Source organism: Brachyhypopomus gauderio, chromosome 4, assembly GCF_052324685.1.
Source record: "Brachyhypopomus gauderio isolate BG-103 chromosome 4, BGAUD_0.2, whole genome shotgun sequence".
Taxonomy (NCBI): Eukaryota; Metazoa; Chordata; class Actinopteri; order Gymnotiformes; family Hypopomidae; genus Brachyhypopomus; species Brachyhypopomus gauderio.
This window is the reverse complement of record NC_135214.1, coordinates 19434350-19456179: the sequence shown is the minus strand read 5'-3', so window position 1 is coordinate 19456179 and position 21830 is coordinate 19434350. Positions and strand designations below refer to the sequence as shown.

The 21830-nt window shown below is 45.4% G+C and overlaps 1 protein-coding gene across 6 annotated transcripts in view; it reads left to right on the top strand.

Moving 5' to 3' along the window:
- Window positions 1-21830, top strand: part of tanc1b (tetratricopeptide repeat, ankyrin repeat and coiled-coil containing 1b) — a 120478-nt gene that overhangs the window by 54145 nt on the left and 44503 nt on the right. For 5 of the 6 annotated variants that reach the window (XM_077002941.1, XM_077002937.1, XM_077002939.1 and 2 more), the window contains exons 5-7: window positions 6339-6460; window positions 9418-9604; window positions 12610-12897. In XM_077002941.1, coding sequence (XP_076859056.1) covers window positions 6339-6460; window positions 9418-9604; window positions 12610-12897 — 597 coding nt within the window. Of the gene's footprint in view, window positions 1-6338; window positions 6461-9417; window positions 9605-12609; window positions 12898-20554; window positions 20832-21830 lie in introns of those variants that run through there. The other variant, XM_077002943.1, reaches the window with a different exon arrangement.

The following is a 21830-nucleotide window of genomic DNA, read 5'->3' as shown; positions in this document are numbered from 1 at the left end:
CAGGAGTCTGCAGAGCCCTTCTCTAGTGGCCAGAGCTGATTGGAGCATGTGCCCCCATCACCGCCGTACCTCCTAGGCTGGGCTCTCTGGACACCCACCCGGAGTGATGTTCTGTGGTTCTGAAAGCATTTCGGAAACGCACCGCATGTCCATATGAGGAACGCCATGTGTGACTGTTCAAAAACATGGGCCATTGGCTGGATAGCACACAGGTTATTGAGAAGACAATTTTAGTCCTGTACTTTATAGCAAAAGATCCGTTTGAGAGCAGAGAGCTATTTTTCACCGTGCTACCCGAGCTGGCCACGCAAGGGCTTTGAGATTAGTTGTGTTAATTGAGGTAAATTTGTGTTAATTTCTGCTTTTAGTGACCCTGAGTTAGAGGAGAGTTCATAGCAGTTCATAGCACAGGTGGTGTTAATGCAGGACATTGTTAATGCGAGATATTTTTCAGCCATGCTAGTGTTAACATGATTGTCCTAATCATGTGCTGATTAGTCTAGCCTGAGAATATTGTCACTTCCACTTCTAGCCCTTGATTAAATGCTAATTGAGAGAATTACTATGAGGGCTTTGCACCCAGAGAAGAGTGAAATAGGTAGCGCTAGGTCTTATTTGCGCTAGGTCTTATTTGGGCGAGGCCACTGATTTACGCTCGGCTTTGGACGACGTCCAAGAGAAAACATACTGAGCGTTCATGCTTCTGTTAGGGATTTTTTATGGTTGTTAAACTGTCAGATTTGATGTAGCCGATGTGCGGGAGACTGTGTCACGTCTGGAAAGTGCCAACTGCTCGGAGCCCGAGTGGGACGTGAGACGCCCTGGGCAGCCTCAGCGCTGGCCGGGTACAGAACACAAGCTGGGTAACGGCGACCCTCTCCATATAGATCCACACGCCGCAGCACGGTTGTTCTAACTCTGTTGTGAACCTCCTACCTGAAGCCAGAATGGTCATCATACCGGACGAGATATTTTTCTGATGTCGCAACACCTTTCAGCAGTGCTCATGACTTCCACCTCTAAAACCGGCCTTCTTTACTCTGTTGGTAAGTCATGAGCTAAACTTGGTGTGGATGCGGTGCTGTCTGGGCCGAGTGTTTTTGATAGGAGCTTCCCGAGTGAGATCACATTTTGCATTCATACATAGCAATGCACACTAGGAATGATCCTTGGAATAAAAATACAATTGTGTTGTTGGCCAACAGCATGACATAACATAATCAACATTCCAACAGGACTTAGGATATATTTCTGTCTGTCTATGGCGTAGATCTCTCCTTTATAATGCTGACTAATGGGTAGTTGATTTGCTGTGACTGGTATATGTTATGTTTAATATGCGTATCACACTTGATTATGTGTGTTATGCTGCCAGTAAATACCACAGCTGCCAGTGTGACTGATTGTAGCTTTAAGAGCTCTGCAGACCTAAGGAATACGACCACGAAGCATAATAAACAATGTTCCTCTTCTCTCTTTTTTTTAATGGCATAACCACATACATGTTGTTACAGCCATATATGTCCTGCACACCTTCTAAAGGGCAAACAAGAGAAAATGGAGTTTTCTATATGGTGATGCTGAACAATGGTGATGTTTGAAATTTATTTAGTAATATAAGTGTTATATATGGTATCAAATCAAATATATTTGTATAGCGCTTTTCACAACACATGTTGTCACAAAGCGCTTTACAGGATTTACAAGGTTAACAATACTATGGGTCCATAGTATCCTGAGATATTTAATGGTTATTTTGTTTCACCTTTAGTGCAATCACAGTTTCAGTCCTAAATTAAGTATGATTGAATCCAGTTGGATTCAAAAGTGTTAAGGCAACACTGACAAACCATAAGTGTTAAGGCAACACTGACAAACCTTGTGATAAAATAAAAAAATCTCTTATTGTAAATGGATCAATCATATCCCTTTAATACGTATTGATGTATGATGTACTTTAGTCACAGTATAAATGATGTCTCCCCAGTACAGATTTTATGTGTTTATCTTTGTTCGTCCCCAGCCAAACAAACGCTCCTCACTCACATATATTGGGGCCGTTCCTGTTTATGAACACTTTACGTCCCATAAAGCCAAATGTAACGATAATTCCCGCCAATGGCTACAGTACAGATGCAGCTTTCTGGTGCCTCATCATTGTACTGGATCTGTGGAGCTTACATTCCAACCACACCCCCAACTCTCACTCACCCCCCCCCCCCCCCCCCCCCCTCCTCCTGGCCGAATCCGTCCTCGGCTATGATGTCACTCGCATGTCATATCTCCTGGAGCAAGGCTCACACACATACACACAGTTATATTTTTAGCCTCTAAAGGTTCTAAGGACATACCTGCGTGCCTGTTTTCAGCTCTGCTCATAACTGGTGCACGTATTACTTGTCCCTCAGATCCTGAAGTGGAGTTTGTACACAGTGACAGCGGTGGTGGGGGGCGGGTTGCAGTTAATATTTCATAAGTCGTGGTTGTGCATGTCAGGTTGTACGTTTGGATTTTGGAGCTGTGTTATTTGCAGTGTCTAAGGGCTTTTGAAGTCTCGAGTCGTACAGAATGGAGCTGGGTGAGTCGGTTCATGCTGCCATATATCTTGTGGTTCAGTGCATCATTGAGTGATTTATATTCAGTTTTTTAAGGAGGCCAACATGTTCCTGAATCCTGTCTTTAAAAAAATCCAGTTTTGGAGAGCCAATTTGTTTCGACATCTCCAGTTGTGACTTTAGGAAGAGTTCTGACACACGAGTAGTTGTGGGCTAATTTACTGTTCTGCATGTCAGTCACATATTGTCCAAATATGGCCACTTAATGTCGCTCAACTGACACAGGTGTTATATGCATTGTGCTGTAGAGGTGGATACTGTGAAGGGAGGATACTGTGAGACTGAGATGGTGGTCTTGAGTCGTCTTTACAGGACAGATCCTGCTTCTTCTCTTCTACATCATGTTGTCAGCATATCAAGCATTAGAAATGCGGGACAGTGTCACATGGTTCATGGTCACAGTTCATTAAGACAAGCATTCAGACTGGCGACTTCATTCCAGAGAGTTTCACATAATTCCAGAGAGTTTTGCTCAGACCCGGGTATTGTACGGCCACGTCCGGCCCTCCGAATGTCTGACCGGCCCGCGTGAGAATGTTGATAAATGAGAAGTCAAAAGATAATGTGTAACTTCGGCTCTGATAGATGCACGAAATTCAACTACGCTACTTTTGTTAAAACTTTTTGTTTTTGTTTTTAAATTTGCGTCTGTCCAGTAAGCTTGTTTATTCACCCAAATATACCAACAAGCGTGTTGGACAGTTTTCAAGAAATGAGCTCTTAGCCCTTAAATGTTAGCCAATGTTAAAAAAAAGAAAGATTGAGTTTTTAACAAGGACTTCTCAATATTTCTTTACTGAAGTGAAAGGTGAAGTGATGTGCTGAGGTTGTGGAGACCAGATAGTTGTTTGAACCGTATTACGAAAGTAAACACACATACAAGAACTTGACTGATGCACAACAGGCGCGGGGATCTGAAGATTTGCTAGTGAAACTGCAAAGACAGCAAGGATGTTTCACAGAGCTCCACTCATCCAGGGAGGCTGCAGTCAGGACCTGCTTTGTGATCTCCCACAACACTGCAAGAAACAGCCATTCTCTGATTGGGAGTTTGTCTAAGGATGTTTGGTGAACTTTGTCCTCAGGAAAAGGAAGCGTTTGCAAATGTGTCCCTCTCCAGGTGAACCGCAGTGAGATGGATCGAGGAGGATTCGGAGCTTCAGCTGAAAACCAGAGTGGATCAATTGAACTTTTTTTCTCTGCTCTGGACGAAAGCTGTGATGTCCGCAATACAGCCCAGTTACTCGTCTTTACACGTGGAGCTGTGATGATACAGCCCAGTTACTGATGTTTATACGTGGGGTAAAGAAAACCTTTGAGATGACGGGGGAGCTGTAGCCATGTGGTCGGTGTGCTAGTTTCTTAAACATTACAACTTTCTAAACTGAACAATCACAACTTCACTAAATAATAATATAATTCTGTCATCCACATTTTATTGTATCATTGTAATGTTTATTTCCATTTTTTTATTTTTTATTTTATTTACATATGTATTGTGAATTTAATGCTTAAACGTACATCCTCTGTTCACATTTAAATAAAACACAAAATGTGATTAAAGATGTGTGAGCACACACAGACATGAACTCAGACGCCTCCCTGATGAGTGATCATACCACTCGAGGAAGCACAGGCAGTTCCAGGGGAGAGATGTGCTGCACTTTCTCCTACTGGGTTACACTTTACTGGCTAATCGGTTTGTCACTTTGAAGGCAAAGTACATTTAAGCTGGTCAGTTTTCAAGCAATTTAGCGCATTTAGGCAACAACCATCATTTATCATTTCACTTTGATTGATTTGTTTTTGTTCATTATCAGTTTAGCAGAACATCTCTTATTGACTACTTAATGGATTCTTGAAGTAGCCGTCAGCTTAGACACTTACAGGAAAACTGATTACTACGACTATATGCTACTTATTCATTCAAGACTTGCCCTCTTGTTTGGTGACCTCATCAGGCAGAGGAAAGAACACCTGTTAACAGCTTGTTACCTTAAAATCCACCTGGGCCTGAACAAGGCCACGGGAGAGTCAGCACAGGGCACTGAGAAGCACAGAGCCCTCGGGTAACGCAACCAGCCATTAGCTCTGGGAGAAGGGCGGGACGATGGCAGAGACACGACAGAGATGAGCAGGACATTTAGGCTGAGAGCCTCACCAGGCTTTGATCCTGGCAGAGAAGCAGGGATGCCTAAAGTGTGGAGGGGCAATAGCAGAGAGTACTGGGAAGTGAAGAGGTAATTAGTTGAAGAAAATCTCGAAGAAAAAAATCTAGAGCTCTCTCTTCTGTTTAGGACTTTATTTCAGTGTGGCCTTTCTTCACTATACAGTGACGCGACTTACGTTAATATTATTACTATTAGGAGAATACATTGAAAGAAAGGACTTTTTTGTAATATAGTACCTGATAATGGAGTGCTAGTAAAGGGTATTTGAATTTGAAAAATGGCAGGCTGGCGGAGGATGGGGGGTGTAATGAGATCCAGCACTACCTCTCCTTAACAGGGTTGTCTATATGCATCATTTGTGAAGAGAGGTGAGGAGAGTGATGAGATTCTTCCGTTTCTCCGCCCCACTCATTTACATACTCTTAGCCCCTCCTTTGTTGTCTTCCAGACGACACCACATTCCTTTCTCTCTCACACAGAACTGCGATCCACCAACAGCATGCACGGGCTCAGCTAAGACACCTCCACTACGCATTTCTCTACACCGAGACATGGATTGGTACAGGGGTTGTGTACACTCGATATGTCCCGGTCATTCAGCTGTAAACACTTTAAAGCATGATTCAGCATGTGCCTTGTGCCACCAGGTGTGTGCGTGCGACTGGATGGTAGAGGACTCACAACACAGCGCAGCAGGTCACTGTACTCGCTGTAGTCAGTTATCACAGGCACTCGAGATTTCCTGTACTGCTTTTCAACAAGTACGATTTGTTCTAAAAAATAATAACGAACACAAAGCGAGTCGTTTCAGACGCGTGCCGGCGCAAGGACGCTTGTGGTCCTGCACGGTTGAGAACAGAAGCAGCGCAGCAGTGGGAGACACGGCACACACACCGTGGTACGTGAAGGGGGCGCTGAACACAGGGTCCTCCTGTCCACTCATTAATATTCCCTTCCTATCATAGAGAGACAGAGCTGCTAACAGACAGCAGACAAATAGTACTCTCACACTGGAAACCTCAGCGCTGTTTCTGCATGCTTAATGAATGTGTGTGTGTGTGTGTGTGTGTGTGTGTGTGTGTGTGTGTGTGTGTGTGTGTGTGTGTGTGTGTGTGTGTGTGTGTGTGTGTGTGTGTGCACGTGCATATTGTGTCATACTGTGTGTCCCATCACTGGTCCATTTGTGTATGCTTTATGTATGTGAGAGGACAATTTGAGAGGGAATTGTGTGTGTGTGTGTGTGTGTGTGTGTGTGTGTGTGTGTGTGTGTGTGTGTGTGAATCTGGATCCTCCGTCTGCCTGCACAGCCACTGGTGTCTCAGGTTGTGCAGACTGCAGGAGATGGAGACGCACAGCGTGGAACTAACAGGGAAACCCACATTGTGCCACTCCCCCATCCTGCCAGTGTGGGAAACTCATAATTTATCTCTCTTTTTCACATCTTTCTTTCCCTCTACCCTTTACTTTATCCTTCATCCTCTTTCTCTCTCCCTTATTCTCTACCCCCTTCCCCCTCTCCCTCTCTCTTTCTCTCTCCCTCTGTGCGTCTCAGAGCCGGCCGGTCCTGGCTCCTCCCCCGCCACTCAGGAGTTGATGACACGGTTGGGCTTCTTACTGGGTGAAGACATCCCGGGATCCACGCGCATACCTATGGATGACAAGAATGAAAAGAAGGTATTTAATTTTCCCTCCCGCAGCTGCTGCCGTGGAAGGTGTGTGTGTGTGTGTGTGTGTGTGTGTGTGTGTGTGTGTGTGTGTGTGTGTGTGTGTGTGTGTGTGTGTGTGTGTGTGTGTGTGTGTGCGCGTGTGTGTGCGCGCGCGCGCATGAGGCAGAGACTGTAGGGATACAAGAGACTGATGAAACAGAGAGGGAACAACTGGTAGAGAGGCAAGGACCCTATATGTATGTACATACTAAAAACAGAAAAACTGAATGAAGAGAGATGGTGAGAATAGGAGAACAGGAGAGAATTAAGGAAGACAAGAGAGGGAGGAGAGAAGCAGATGAAGGCAGAGTTGTGTGAGTGTAGTGGAGGGATGGTCAGCATTCTTTTACTGGGACTGGACTCCAGGTTCATTATCACTGGAATGGCTTCCCTCCCGGCGTAAGGTTAACTTTGATCAGCCTGCAGGTTGCAGGGTAAGACTGGCTCTTGATGTTCGGGCTGTGTCTGGCCACAGTGTGCTGCAGTCGGATTGTGTCTGTGTAAAGTGTAACAGGGTTGTTGTGTATGTGACTGATGGTTTACCGGGTTGCTGTTTAACAGAATTGATTTGTTAGCGTGAGCTTTCATCCGCCCCCCTCGGTCAAATGTGAGTGTGTGAAAATGAGAGCACGTCCTGAAACGGAGTGTATGTCAGGGCACGCGTGTGTTGTGTCTGTGCCTTTGCATTCGTGTGTGTGTGTGTGTGTGTGTGAGAGAGAGAGAGAGAGAGAGAGATGACAGATAACTAAGCTTGTGAGTCTTGTACACAGTGCCTCACAATCTTAAATGGAGCTTGTTTTGGGAGGGTCTTATGACTCGAGTCAGGATTCGGGAGTCCTCCATTAATCAGAAAAGAGGATGTGGGATGAGTAAGCATGGGGGAAATGAGGCGTGTTTATTGATAACCTACCCAATAGTGTTGTGGAGAGTTATATATTAAAATGTATTGACCTTGGTGTACTTTAAAGGAAGGTTTACGCCTGGAATAATAACTGGAGAAAACAAGATTGGAAATACAATGCTCAAAATACAGTCTTTCATGAGTTTGATCCAAGTGATCTTAGAGACATTCTTCCTACAATGTGACTATGCACTCACTTTTCAAGGTATTTTTGGTTTTAAAAGTTGAGCTCCATATATATATATAGGGGTGGGCATAGATTAATTTTTTTAATTTAGATTATTCTCACTGAAATCTTGAAATTAATCTAGATTTATCTAGATTAAAATGGCTCATTCAGAATGTGCGTGCTACCCAAGTAATGACTAAAAGTCAGTTTTTGAGATAGGGTTTCTTAATACAGAGGGTGCATTAGACCAGGGGCTCATCTCCTGTTTCCAAAATGCATCAATGACTGCTTGAGAAAGCTGTTCTACTTTGATACTTGAAGAAAAAAAACATGCTCAATAAAATGTACTCGTGTTCAACAGTTTATTCAGTTAAATATGAAAATAGTACTGTATGCCTACATACTTTAAGAGGGCATATTCAGTCAAACATGAATTTGGGTTGATAACATGTTTATTCAGCTAAACATGAGATTTGAAATGTAAGCCAACATTTAGTACAAGGGCTCGATAACCTGTTTTCGGCGGCAGCAACTCTTCCCCTGGGCTGCATCAGTGCTTGACCCAGCGTCAGCAGCTTTAGCAAATGGGTGCTTTGCGTTTAAATGGTACTTCAGACTGGTAGAACTCCTACAATAAACTAATTCCGCGTTGTTTAAGGTGCAAACAACTTTAGTCTTGTTAATGTCTCCATTAGGAAGCCTCTTAAAAATGAATTTTCCATGAAGCAAACCTGGCGGCTTCGTGGCTGCATCCATGTAAGCACTCGTGCGAATTGTTGTGGGTGGTAATTCACAGGTTTGAAAACTCGTTCTCGCCCCCTACTGTGCAATTTGGTTAGGAATACAACCGAGCTAAACTATCAAGGTGAATGTCATCAGTTTGCTTACCTATTTTGACCCAGTTCCCAACCCAACTTTAAGAATAGATTAACAGCGATATTTTTTATATCGCCTGATAAGAGTATCACATTATCGAACGCCGTTAACGCCGATAACGGCCCACCATATATATATATACACACACACACACCTCATCATGTCTCTCATAGCCACCTCAGCCCCAGATTATGGCCTGTTTAAATTTATAGTAGTTTATTGTTACTAAACTAATGAATCAGTTGCTCATGTATCTTGACACATGCTTAAAAGGAGATGCCAGTTGCTCCTGATTTATGCTCTCCTACACTGTAAACCATTGATGTTATTAACAAATTAACATCGGCAAAACTGACCTGTCCTGCATATCTTATTAGATCAAGCAGACGTATCTGGAGGATGCAGAACGAGGGGCCAGGTCGTCCTGCCCTGAGCCGAGCAGACACGGCCGAGTCTTTCACTGCTTGGAAGAGGCGCAGACAGTGGACCCAAGAGACACTGTGTTTTCCAGCTTTTGAGATAGTTTTAAGTTAGAGCAGTTTGCCTTTGGTTTGTTTTGGTCAAGATGAATAATGTGGCGAGTGATCTTACTCCAAACACGTGTCTGGCTGTGACGAATGAGAGGCTGATTTATCTCCTGAAGCAGTGGATGCTCTTGGGTTTGTTTGGAGGGTGAAAAAAGCTGAACTCGAGATGAACCCTTTGGGCTCGCCTCGAGATGGAAACTGTTGATCAGAAATGGGGTTTAAGGTTTAAAGGTTTAAGGCTTTTCATGTTCGTCTCCTGTAGATCATTCCTCTGTAAACCTCCTTTCGCCCGTTTTCTCTTGTTCTCTCTCTCTCTCTCGCTGCCTCCTTCTTCTTCAAAGGTAATCAGAAAGGGGAAAAAGAAACCAAGTTGTCTGTCCATCGGAGCTGAATAACATGCTTGGCTCTGTGTGTGTGTGTGTGTGTGTGTGTGTGTGTGTGTGTGTCTCCAGTGCTCAGTGAATCAAGGGGTGAGTCCATGCTCCACTCTGACCAGCAGCACAGCTTCGGCGTGCACAGACAGCCCCTGCTCCACCCTGAACAGCAGCACCGGTCGCGGCCCCACCAACCAGCGCAGCCCCTGTGGAACCATCACCAGCCCCAGCTCCACTTTAGAGAGCAAGGACAGCGGGATCATAGGTAACCCCCAATGACCCTCCACACCCCACCCCCCCGCTCCGACAACCTAGCCGTGCTTCTACCGTCATCCACTGCAGTGCTGGTGATAGCATTATCAGATCCAGGCTCCCCTCAAGAACGATGTTGAGACATGCACGCAAACTCGCACTTAAGTCAGCTCACACCCACAGTGAGACATCACGTCGAAAGGATTAGTGTTCTTTGGCTTGGCTGTAGTGCAACACTGTGGTTGCAGCGTTATCTCTCAGGTGGAGGCGTGTGGTGGTGTTGAAGGAAGATGATGTTTGTGTGCGTTGGACTGTCTAACTGCAGTGAAAATCTCTCCGCCAAAACGACTCGCCATTTCTTTCCCTCTTAATTATTGTGTAACATGACAGCTGAATGCTTTGAGCTGCTGCTAGATGTCTGTGGTATCTCTAATCCTTTTATGTGGCCATTACAGGGAAGGAGATTTGCTCCAGACTTTTTTGCTGGGTTTGTTCGGTATGTTTTCTTTGATGATTTCCTTCAACTGTGCGGATGACTGCAGCTGAGGCAGAGGTCTGTTAAGGCTAGATCTTTCCCTGATGGAACACCAGCGTAGTTTGTCACAAGGCTGGACCTTTGTCATATTTTGTTTACTTCAGCTCCAGATGGTTTGGGGGGGTTAAGACCAGCCCTACAACTCCCCGTCGTAACTATCAGCTGAAGGTGTTCGCAAATAAAGCAGCAGATGTCAGTAGCGGAGTGAGCCGTTGACTGCCTTTGCTCTTAATATGGCTGTCACACGTGCGTATTCTCACTCTATATAACCTAAATAAGCTGGGCCCATAACTATGCATGCACTGTCTATTACAGAATTGCACAGGGTCCAGCACTGATATTAGAATCACCTGTGAAATGTCTGACACACCTAACAGACACAAATGTAGGACTGTCTGTGCATGTGTGTCCACACTGATCTGTCCCTCATCGAATGAATGAATGAAACGCTCCCTCATTGAGTGAATAAATGAATCCGTAACTCATCGAGTGAATGAATTAATGTGTCTCTCATCTTCCCAGATATCTTAAGACATTCAAATATCAACATGAATGTGCTGTCGGATGCTCACTTTGAGTGCAGTGTTTCTGTTCTGTGTTCGTACTGAACCTATGGACACCACCTCCTTTTTCCCCTTTGATCAGGAAATGCCTCTACATGATACAATATATATATTTGTAATGAGGATGGTTCGTAAGGTGTTATCTCTAGACTGTATTTGTAATATATGTAATATTGATGTTTATTTGAAGCTTACATTCAATATTATGGTTTCATTTGAAGTGGTCATTCGTAAACATATGCATTACACGTTCATATTTAGCCGTCGCATTTTGCTTAGGACATTTTTCTCTTTTCTGTCCTTCCACTTTCATGCATTCGACATTAAATGTTTTATTCACAGACAGATTTTTTTTTGACGTTTGTATCCAGTGATGCAACATATGTTTGAAGTGAGAAATCCACAATATCCTTTAAAAACCAGAAGGATGGGGTGCGTGTGCCCGCGTGCGTGTGCCCGTGTGCGTGTGCCCGCATGTGTGTGCTCCATATGTGTGCCCACGTGTGTGTGCCAGTGAGTTCTCTCTCCTTGTAGTTGATGAATGTAGGTGTCCTTTGGCAGGTCTGTGGCGTCCTGGGAGAGCAGAGGAGGGGATTATGGGATTTGTTTTTTCACGTGAGCAATCAACTGTCTGGAACCTATTAATGGATACAAGCTTTTCTTCACCTGATCAATGTTTGTTTTTTGACAAATAAACTTTTCACAGAATGCTTATTTGAAATGGTCACATGCACAGCTGCACCAGGCTTTAGATCGACCTTGTTCTTAGATCCATGCCGTTCCGAATGCCGCATAGTAATTTCACCCCATTGTGGTTTACGATGCGTAAATCATAGCTCAGTCCATTCATCCGTGCTCAATAAACCTAATGGCATCAGATGCACGGGCATCAATGAGATTTACATACACTGCGCTGATGTCATTCAATTAGTGAGTGCAATGCAAAAAGTGGTAATGCCACGATTAAGCAAAGGCACTTTGATTCATTTACATACCGTCCTTACCTGCGTTATATAGGTACAAGTACACTATAGCGGCCTGTCTTACTGGGGGATGTTGTACATCGACACGTAGTGTAGGCCTGAGAGTAAATGGGAACGAGGCTAGTTCTCATTAGCTCCATGCTAAATGTAGCGGGTAAATATGAGTGCAGGGGGAGGCTGTTGATAAGGTCAGAGCTGTCAGGTGGGAATACACTCCTTCTCGGAGTCCTTTAGTACGGCCAGTAATCTCATTTCACTGCTCAACAGGAAGGAGATGAGTTATGATAGAATTAATGGTGGTTTTAACAGCCGTTCATCCATTTTTCCCCTCATTTTTGCATGCTCTCTCTCTCTCTCTCTCTCTCTCTCTCTCTCTCTCTCTCTCTCTCTCTCTCTCTCTCTCTCTCTCTCTCTCTGTCTCTCTGTCCTGCCTGAGCCCCTGTGTGAAGTCTTCATCACTATGAGTTTGAGGATAAGACCTCTGCCACCTTCTGTCATTAATTCAGATCAGTCCAGTCTTCTGGTAATGCCAGTGATGACTCGAATGTCCATATCTCCCCTCTTTCCTCACTCTCACCACCATCATATGTCAACAGTTATTAGCCATGGTGGATAACACCCTTTTCTGGCATTTTCTTTTTCACACATGCATTCAAATCCAACAAAAAAAAGAAGAACAAGATAAGTGTTCACTCTCTCTCCTAAACCCAAATTCAAATGCAAATGTAAATAACAACATGACAAATGCACTTTTTTTATTTTAAATCTGCCACTCTAAACTAAAAGTGAGGTTCACACCTGTTCCTGACGATCCCTGTTCACACCTGTTCCTGACGATCCCTGTTCACACCTGTTCCTGACGATCCCTGTTCACACCTGTTCCTGACGATCCCTGTTCACACCTGTTCCTGACGTGTTCTCCTTCGTTCTGCCCCAGCCACCATCACCAGCTCCTCGGAGAATGACGACCGCAGCGGATCTAGTCTGGAGTGGAGTAAGGACGGTGGCGTGAGGGGCCCGGGGCCCCACGCGCCGGCCCCGTCTGCCGCCCGCACGGACACCTGCTCCCCCGTGGCCGAGGAGGAGCCGACGGAGGTCTCCAGCACTGGCAGGGTCGCGGCCGTGGCCACCATGGGGTCGGCAGGGGCCAACACGGAGGGACCGGTTCATTACCCCACACAGAGCTCCACCAGCCTTGTGATGCCCAGGCCCAATTCAGTGGCAGGTAAGAGTGGCCGACAGGTTCCGGTTCCCTCCCCTTCTCCTCAGGCTTCTTCTCAGCCGTTAAAGGTCAGGAGTGGTGCAGCAGGGGGAGCGGCCGCGCTGGCTGGGGTGTCCGTGCTTACATCGACGCCCTGTGGTTCGGTGATGGCTTCTTCACTAATATCAGAGTCAAATGACAGAAAAACCAATGGAAACCTCGTATGTGTACAAACTCCCTCCTCTCTCCCCCCTGTCCTAGGCTGTGCTAGGCTGCTAATACATCCCTGTACTAGGCTGCTAATGCGGCCCTGTACTAGGCTGTGCTAGGCTGCTAATGCGGCCCTGTACTAGGCTGCTAATACATCCCTGTACTAGACTGCTAATGCGGCCCTGTACTAGGCTGCTAATGCGGCCCTGTACTAGGCTGTGCTAGGCTGCTAATGCGGCCCTGTACTAGGCTGTGCTAGGCTGCTAATGCGGCCCTGTACTAGGGGAGTGCTGTGCTGTTATTGCTGTACTGCCTCATTTGTCTGCTGTAGTGTTTAAACGGTGGTGATGCTCATAAATGAAGGATGAAGCCGTAACGATAAACTCAGCAATAAAGAGAAGGCAATTAAATCTGTCTGCTGATTGTCCTGTTAGCGCGTGTGTGTGTGTGTGTGTGTGTGTGTGTGTGTGTGTGTGTGTGTGTGTGTGTGTGTGTGTGTGTGTGTGTGTGTGTGTGTGTGTGTGTGTTCCACCACATTCATTTTGAGTGTACAATAACTTCACACCCGGTTTGGCTTTAGTGAACAAAGCATTTAATTCTTACTGTGCGTTTCATAGAATTTCATAACCTCACTGCAGAGAACTGCACACACTGCAATATCTAGACATCCACTCAAGACATTCACACAAGACAAACACACACAAACTTCTATTTCCCTCATTAATACACAGACACTGCTACATAAATCCTCTCGGTCGCTCTCTCTCTCTCTCTGTCTCTCTCTCTGTTTCTCTCTCTCTCTCTCTCTCTCAAATCGTCTCTTGTGTGCTAAGGTCACCGAATCTAAATACCAGCCTCATGTCCTCCAGTCTTCTGCGCTGCGTCCCTATGTGAACGTGTGTCTCCGCCCCAGGTCCTAACAGGATGATGTCATAGTTAGGGCGGTGGAGTTGCACCTCTGATTTTACAGCGGGCCGCGGTGCCCTTGAAGAGGAGGATGTCAAAGGCTGCCTCATTAATGTCTCCTGAGCGCTCTGCTCCACAGTGCACAAACAGCTGCTTTTATCTTCCGCTAATACACCACCGCAAAGCCAGAATTAATGGCGGAGGTGGTGGCCTGTCACACCACCTCTCTCACTCAGGGCTCCCACCACCCATACGGCGGGCTGAGGCCTCCTGTTCACCTCGAGCTGGGGGGGGACGCGAGAGGCTGCTGAGTGTGAAAGCTCTTAATAACTCCAGCAGCTCTAATGGCTGGACCATGAGCACAGAGAAGAACAGACCTTCAACATGCAGCAGTGGTTGTTCTCCAAAAGCAGCCGCACCTTTCATCTCTGCTGGGGTTGAAGGCAGTGCCAGCATGCTGCTCCAGGCTGCAGCCAGTTTCTTTTTTTTTGGGGGGGGGCTTTCTTCTTCTTCTTCTTCTTCTTCTTCTTAATGTTTTAGATTTCCACAGGGCCCAGTTCATACAGGGTTCATGATATTCCTATATAATGACGTACTGATTAAATGTCATTATATGTAATGATAAAAATAATGATAATTTCATTTTGCTGTATTATGCAAAATTTATCAGGAAACATGTGTGACCCTAAAACTAGGGGTGTGTTTAAAAAATCGATTTTTCAATTCAAATTGATCTTCATTTCAATGATTCGATATCGATTTATTAAACCTGAGATTGATCTTTAGAATTGGCTAATTTCCCCCGCATATGCGTACCATTTTAACGTCTCGCGTTTTATCTCGCGTGACATGCTTGAATTCCACCTTGTAAAGGTGTATGAACCTGGCAAACATGACTTTGTTCATTGTGCTGAAGCGCGGTGCCCGCGAAGTTACAAAATTCGAGAGGTGCACAACCTCGCGAAGCGACAGCGCACAGGCAGAGCCACCGCGATTACGTCGTTTTCTGTGCGCGGACCCTCACACCGGTCGCGACGCGTCAAATATAAAGCTGTGAAGTTTTTTCAACAGCTGGCAATATTGTTACTGCACAAAGGAGCTGTCTCACTCCTCAACATGTTGATCAGCTCATTTTCTTGCAGAAAAATTTGACAATCTCCAAGATGTCAGAAATCAGTCATGAATAAATCTTAATTTATTCATGACCTTAATGTTTACAATATTCAGAACTATGTTCATAAATGTTTTTGTTACATGTTAAAAAAAAACCTTAATTTGCACTTTAAAAGGCTGTTCAAAACCGCTTTCAATGCTTTTTTCTGGTAAAGGAGCTATGTGGAAGTGTGTGGATTAATTGATATAAAAAATATTTGTAACTGTTATTCACAGTATAAACACTAATATCTTAATACATTTTAATAAAGTTTGAGTGTTCCTTGTATCATTACAACATTTCACATTCAAACTACACTTTTTATTGTAACTGAAATTTCCCTACAAGAATCGATATTGAATCGGATTGAACCGAATCGAAAATCGAATTGAATCGAGACCTTGTGAATCGAAATCGAATCGAACTGGGAAATCAGTGGTGATACCCACTCCTACCTAAAACGCATGATGAAATTTGAGATTTATGAGTTTGACAACTCCGAAAAGCTAAAGAGTGACACTACTGGCTTCAAATCGGTACAGCACCACCATACTGTACTGAAATGTACTGTAATTAAACCAACTGTACTGTTTGTGCTGTAATTCTAACAGCTGGCCTTACCAAAATGAGAAAAAAGACTACAAGTCTGTACTGCATTACAGACACCTGCACCTGTCAGTCAACCATTCTGCCAGTGGTGCTCTGCTTCTGACACAGGAACCCTAGAAACACAGGAGCACCGAGAGGAAGAAGCACAACGTTCAGGAAGATCTTTTTATAGCCGTTCCCTGCAATGGCGGGCTTCTTGCATATGGTAATTTTTTATCATGGAAAGTTATTGATGTTGAAAATTAGATATGACCAAAACCCAAGGGACATGGAGAACAGGTGGATAGCAGTGCTATCTTATTGTTGCTGGTAAAAGCTCCATGCTAACAAGCTTAGGGATCCATGAGTGTGTAACGGACAATAGTCAGATCGGGTTTAGCTTTGTCATTGTGATCAGACCAGACAGGCATCTGAGCTGTGTAATGAATACTTGGTACACAATGTAGCCACAAAACCAGTGGTTTATATGCTGCCGTGGGTGTTGTGACTGAATAGACACGGACTATAGAGCTGAGATTCAATCACATTCACTCATAGAACACTCATATTTACATACTCCTCTTACACACACATGGACACATGCAGATTGAGACTCCACACACACACACACACACACACACACACACACACACACACACACACACACCCTCACACACACTCCCACACACACAGCTGTTTTGTTGCTTCATTTATTACATTTGATCTCGGTCCTCATGACCATAAGCCTCCCGTTTAAAAGGCCGACATGGGTCCCTGAGTGCATCATTTCATAGAAGGACATGTCTGCATGACTAGCCTCCTCAGTCCTTCACCTGGAACTATGTGCTTGGGTTACTCTGCCAAGAACGTAAGACCAACCAAACGAGAGGACTCGCCACATTCTCAGACTGTAAGATGCTATGGTGTAGATTATGAAAGACAGAAGACCAGCTTTCCAAAACGTGTCTGTTGTCTTCCCAGTTAAATGAAGCCGCACTACCATTAGCAGGAGGTAAGGTGGCAGGGCCAGCTGGTTTGAATACATGATTTGAATACAGATTTTAATTAATTAAGTTCTCTTTTGTTGACAGGTAAAATCATTTTCTCTGGTATTTAATACTTTTTTTTTACGTAACAGTTTATTTGAGCTTGTGATATTGTAAGTAGATTTGGTGGTAGTTCCTGCTTTGGTGGAATTGCTAAAAAGAAAGGCAGAAGCCATTAAGGAGGAAGGTTGCAGTAATAGACACATGTAGGTGGTATGTGAATGCGGTACTGAGCGCTGCGGCTAGTCATGTGGTATTCTCTCTGTTGCGGCATAGCACTGTGTAGACTGGGCAGGGCTGTTAGACATCTACTGTTCTCTTGGAAATGAGCTAACTGTACGAATGTGTGAAAGTGTGATCGCATTCCAGCGTAATTCAAACATCCTGTACCAGGAGTGGAAGTATCGAGCTGGCCTGCGTGGATTATTTTATTAACGATCAGAGAGAACTCTGAAGTTTGGCTCCCTACATGTCATCAATATCTGATGAGTGGAGTGGCTCGGCTTGGCTGGAGTTGCTCTGTTCTCCTCCTTGAATGCAGTCTGGCTTGTTATGCCATTGGTGGGCCCAGGCGTTGTGAGTATGAGCTCTCCACCAATGGAAGACGTAGCATGGGGATCCACACATGAAAGATTCTTCAGTGATCATCCCTCTACTAGAAGAGCTTCAGCAGTCAGACTCAGAGCATGGCTATATGTGTGTGTTTGTGTATATGGTTCTTGTGTGTGTGTTTGCCACATGCCCATACGCTGACCCTTTTACGGACCGTACGTGTGCGTGTGTGTCTGTGGGTACCAGAGAACGGAAAACGGGATGAGGTAGGAATGATGAAGAAAAAAAGTTTAAGCCAAAGAGATCGCTGCAGGACTGCACTTCACCGACAGCTTATCAAAGGTTTCAAAGACACAGATATTCTAGATCCCTCTAGAATGGTGGGAGCCCGGAGGAGTGTCCCAGTTCTCAGTGAAGTACAGTGCGGTGTGTGTCCTCTGCTAGGAGCATCCTGCTCCTCTTCAAGTTCAGCACAGTCCCAGCGTTAATAGCAGAGAGGAAATGGATCTATGAGAATGTAGTCAACGTCGGGCAGGTGCTGTGCTTGTTTGTAGCCTGTGTGTGTGTGTGTGTGTGTGTGTGTGTGTGTGTGTGTGTGTGTGTGTGTGCACACGTGTAAGCGCATGCTGTTGCCAGCTGTTGCAAGCTTGTCTACATCCTGTGCTGTTTGCTCACGGTCATGTACTTGACTGTACAGACCCTTGAATGTACTGACTGTTGACTGTACTGACTGTTGACTGTACTGACCGTTGACTGTAGCGACTTTGCTAGGTCAGTGAGGTGAAAAGCAGCAGGCACACAGTTTAATCAGTGGCACGTCTTTCCTCGTCCAAGCCAAAGTGGTCGTAATGGTGCTAAACTGCATATGAATGCATGACCATTATTACAGCCACACCGGGTGCAGCATACTCAGACAGCTGCATGTCGTCTCTTTACGGTCAACACTAAACCGGACCAACCACAGACATTTACATTCACTGAACATGCTGTTAATGAGCTGTGAATATGACTATCTGTCCCTCTGCTTGGCTGCAGTAAACCTTCCTCTGACATTCCTTATTCATGCAACTGCATACGTTGACATTGCAATGCTCTGGTATTATAAACAAAAATGTGCATATAAATTTTATTTTTACAAGAATCTTCTGTCTTCCAGTTATACATGTTACGTCCTCGATTATTGTCAGCTCTGTGCGTGTGTATGTTTTGATTTGATGTATTTACTTATTTATTTTTGGAGTGCCTCTTCAGTCTAATGGATGCAGAGAGTGACGGTTTAACTGTTTATATACACACACACACACACACACACACACACACACACACACACACACACACACACACACACACATCCTGCAGGGAAAAGGTCACTGTTCTGGTCTTCATTTGTAGCTCTTCAGAAAGTTGCATTCAATAAAGTTTCGACTGTGACATTAGAATTCTGGCTCGGAAATTGTGCTGATTGTACAGCCATCTAAACAGACAGAGTGTTCTCAGTGACCCCCCCCCCCCCCCCCCCCCCCCATCCTCCTCCCAGTAGGTTCAATACTTCCCACCTCTAAGCTGTACACAGTGGAGTGATTAAATAAGGGTGATGGGGCTCTTGGGGAGCGCCAGTAGATTAAAAGGTCGGCCTCTGTAACAGGGACCCGAGTTCAACCCACAACCCACATGTTAATAGCACTGCTCCATTTTAGGAGAACAGGCAGCTCGCAAAGTTGTGTGAGCGGCAGCTCGGAGGCAAGAATGGCTTCGTGCTAATACACACACACACACACACACACACACACACACACACACACACACACACAAGCTAGTAGCCACTATTCGATAGGGGCCACCTGCTGTGAGATGACTAACAATTGGTGAAACTCTTCTCTCTCTTTCTCTCTCTCCTACACCGCATCGCGCGTGGCTGTGAGCTGTGAGACTGAGATGTGTGGTTGGCTCTGGTCATAAGATACAGGGCCACAGGCTGTTAGCTGCAGTTACCTGCAGCATCCTATGTTCTCTACGGGAGGTGTGGGAGGTCTGTTTTGTGGTACCGAACCAGCGAGCAACGGCAAGACAGATGACTAAATCCCACATACACGGAAGTTAAGAAACTTCCATGACAGAAATGTCATTTGTCATGGTGTCAAATCCCAGCTATCCCCCGATGTGACTAGGAGTGTTTTTTGTGATCATTTTTGAGGAAATGGTCTTCAAGACAAACATTTGTTTCTCCCCTCACGGAAATGAAAGATTCAGGGCAGGCTGTGTGTGGCGTGATAACAGGGGGAGTGGTGTCATGTGGTGCAGTGCGGTGTGATCGTGGGCCAGGTGTATGTGGAACAGGTTTGATCCAGGTTCAGTCATCCTCGGGTCCAGCTTTGCCATGCATCACACTGGGGTGTTTGAAGAGGTGAGCCAACATGCGACCCGTGTGTGCCCTTTAGATCGAGCTTATTTGTACATACACAGATGCATGAGCGTGCACCTGTGTGTGTGTGTGTGTGTGTGTGTGTGTGTGTGTGTGTGTGTGTGTGGGACAGTACTGGGCTTGAAATCTCCCCCCTCACCATGGTGACTGTCCCCCCCCCCCCCCCCCCCCCCTTAACCCCTTTTCTACCTTTCTCCGTCTCTCCTCTCTCTCTCTCTCTCTCTCTCTCTCTCTCTCTCTCTCTCTCTCTCTCTCTCTCTCTCTCTCTCTCTCCCTCTCTCTCCCTTTGTCCCCCTCCCCACTCTTTCTCACTGGTTCCTCCCCCACAGCTCCCCTATCGTATCAGAGAGAATTATCTCATTCTAGCTGACTCTTCCCTTCTCATTTTCATTCATTCTTTTCGTCCTTTCCTTCCCCCTCTTTCCTTTCATCCTCTGTCTGTGGGCTGATTCCTGTTTGTGTAGTTTTTCCATTTACCATGGTGCTTCTCCCCCCAGCCCCTCACCTACCTCTCTGCCTCTCTGCACTCCTTTTTCTTGGGAGAATCATCGATTCTCTCTGCTCCTGCTTCCCTCCGCCGAGCGTAATCACTCGCTCCACATTTCCCTGCTCTCCCCACCCTCAGTGAGCTGCAGCATTAGTTCTGAGATCTTCAGTGTTGAATACTCTCTCTTTCTCCTCCTCCTCCTCTCTGTCCTTCTCTTCCTCCCTCTATCGCTCTCTCCCTCCCTCTCTATCTACCTCTCTCTCTCCCTCCCTCTCTCTATCTACCCCGTCTCTCTTCCTACTCTATCTTTCTCTGTCACTCCGTCTCTCCCTCCCTCCCTCTCTCCCTCCCTCCGTCCGGATCCTCGGTAGCGGCTCGCGCTGCAGCCTCAGTCACCAGTTGAATGTGGTGAGCAAGCGTCTGCCGCGACTGAGTGGATATGGAGGCTTTTGTGCAACGGGGCGGAGGGCAGACTCCTCTGCCCTGATGAGAGAGCTCTCTGTGGGGGACACTCCCCACACCTCCTCCTTGCCTGTGCCTGGGGACCTGCCTCCATCCTCCACGCCTGCCTGCCCGCCCGGCTCTCCCCACTTCGTGAGTACAGCTCACCAGTGAGCACCGGCTTTGGACACACAATTAGCGTGAAGAGAAGCGAAGGGAGTTTACTGTAGCGCTAACAGGTTGTTGGTTTTGAGGACTAATAAACAGCGGTAGAGAGAGAGCAGTAGCGTGAATTACCTAGCGCTTTCTAACAGTTAAAGATGTAGCTCGTGATCGCACATAGTGGCAATGGAGACAAATCGCTGAAGGCGTTATTGACTGGGTTTTTTGTGCGAATCTCTCTGGGATATTGGAATCTAGAAGCACTGTTCTCGTGTTGGAAGAGTTACACTTGTTGACTTTGTTTTATCTTTTTATGTTTCCCTCTCTCTCGTTCTCTCCATGCCTCTCTCATCCACCCCTCATTAGTTAGGTGTTTCTGCATGACCTCTTTGCGGAGGGCATTGTTGCTTAGACTCCAGCGTTCCTTTAACCTGGAAATGCATGGCTGCTTACACACACATGAATGTGTGTGTGTGTGTGTGTGTGTGTGTGTGTGTGTGTGTGTGTGTGTGTGTGTGTGTTTGTGGGCTCCCACTGACACGGCTCCTTTCATGGTTAATGGGTTACTGCATTTATCATGATCTCTGTCCATGAGTGGCATTTTGGATGATGTCATTTGTGCCCCTCCTGTTTTTTCTACTTTCATTAGTTAACTGCTTTCTTCTCTGCTCTGTCATGTACAATAGTGACTGAGTGTGAGTGTATTCAAATGTGTGTGTGTGTGTGTATGCCTGCTCTTTTGTTAGTATCACACCATGCTTGTTTACATACTAATTCTAAACTTTTAGCACGTACTGATGTCATGTTTCTTGGGCTCTTTGTAGAGTAATCTTTGATTTCTGATGCCAGAGTGTATTTTCATACTAATCTTCTTGGTACAATTTGATTTATTGAAATGACAAATTGTGGTACCTTTCTATTGTTAGATTACAAAGTTTAGATATATTAAAGAACAATATTTAACACTGCAGAATCTAATTTCATTTTGAA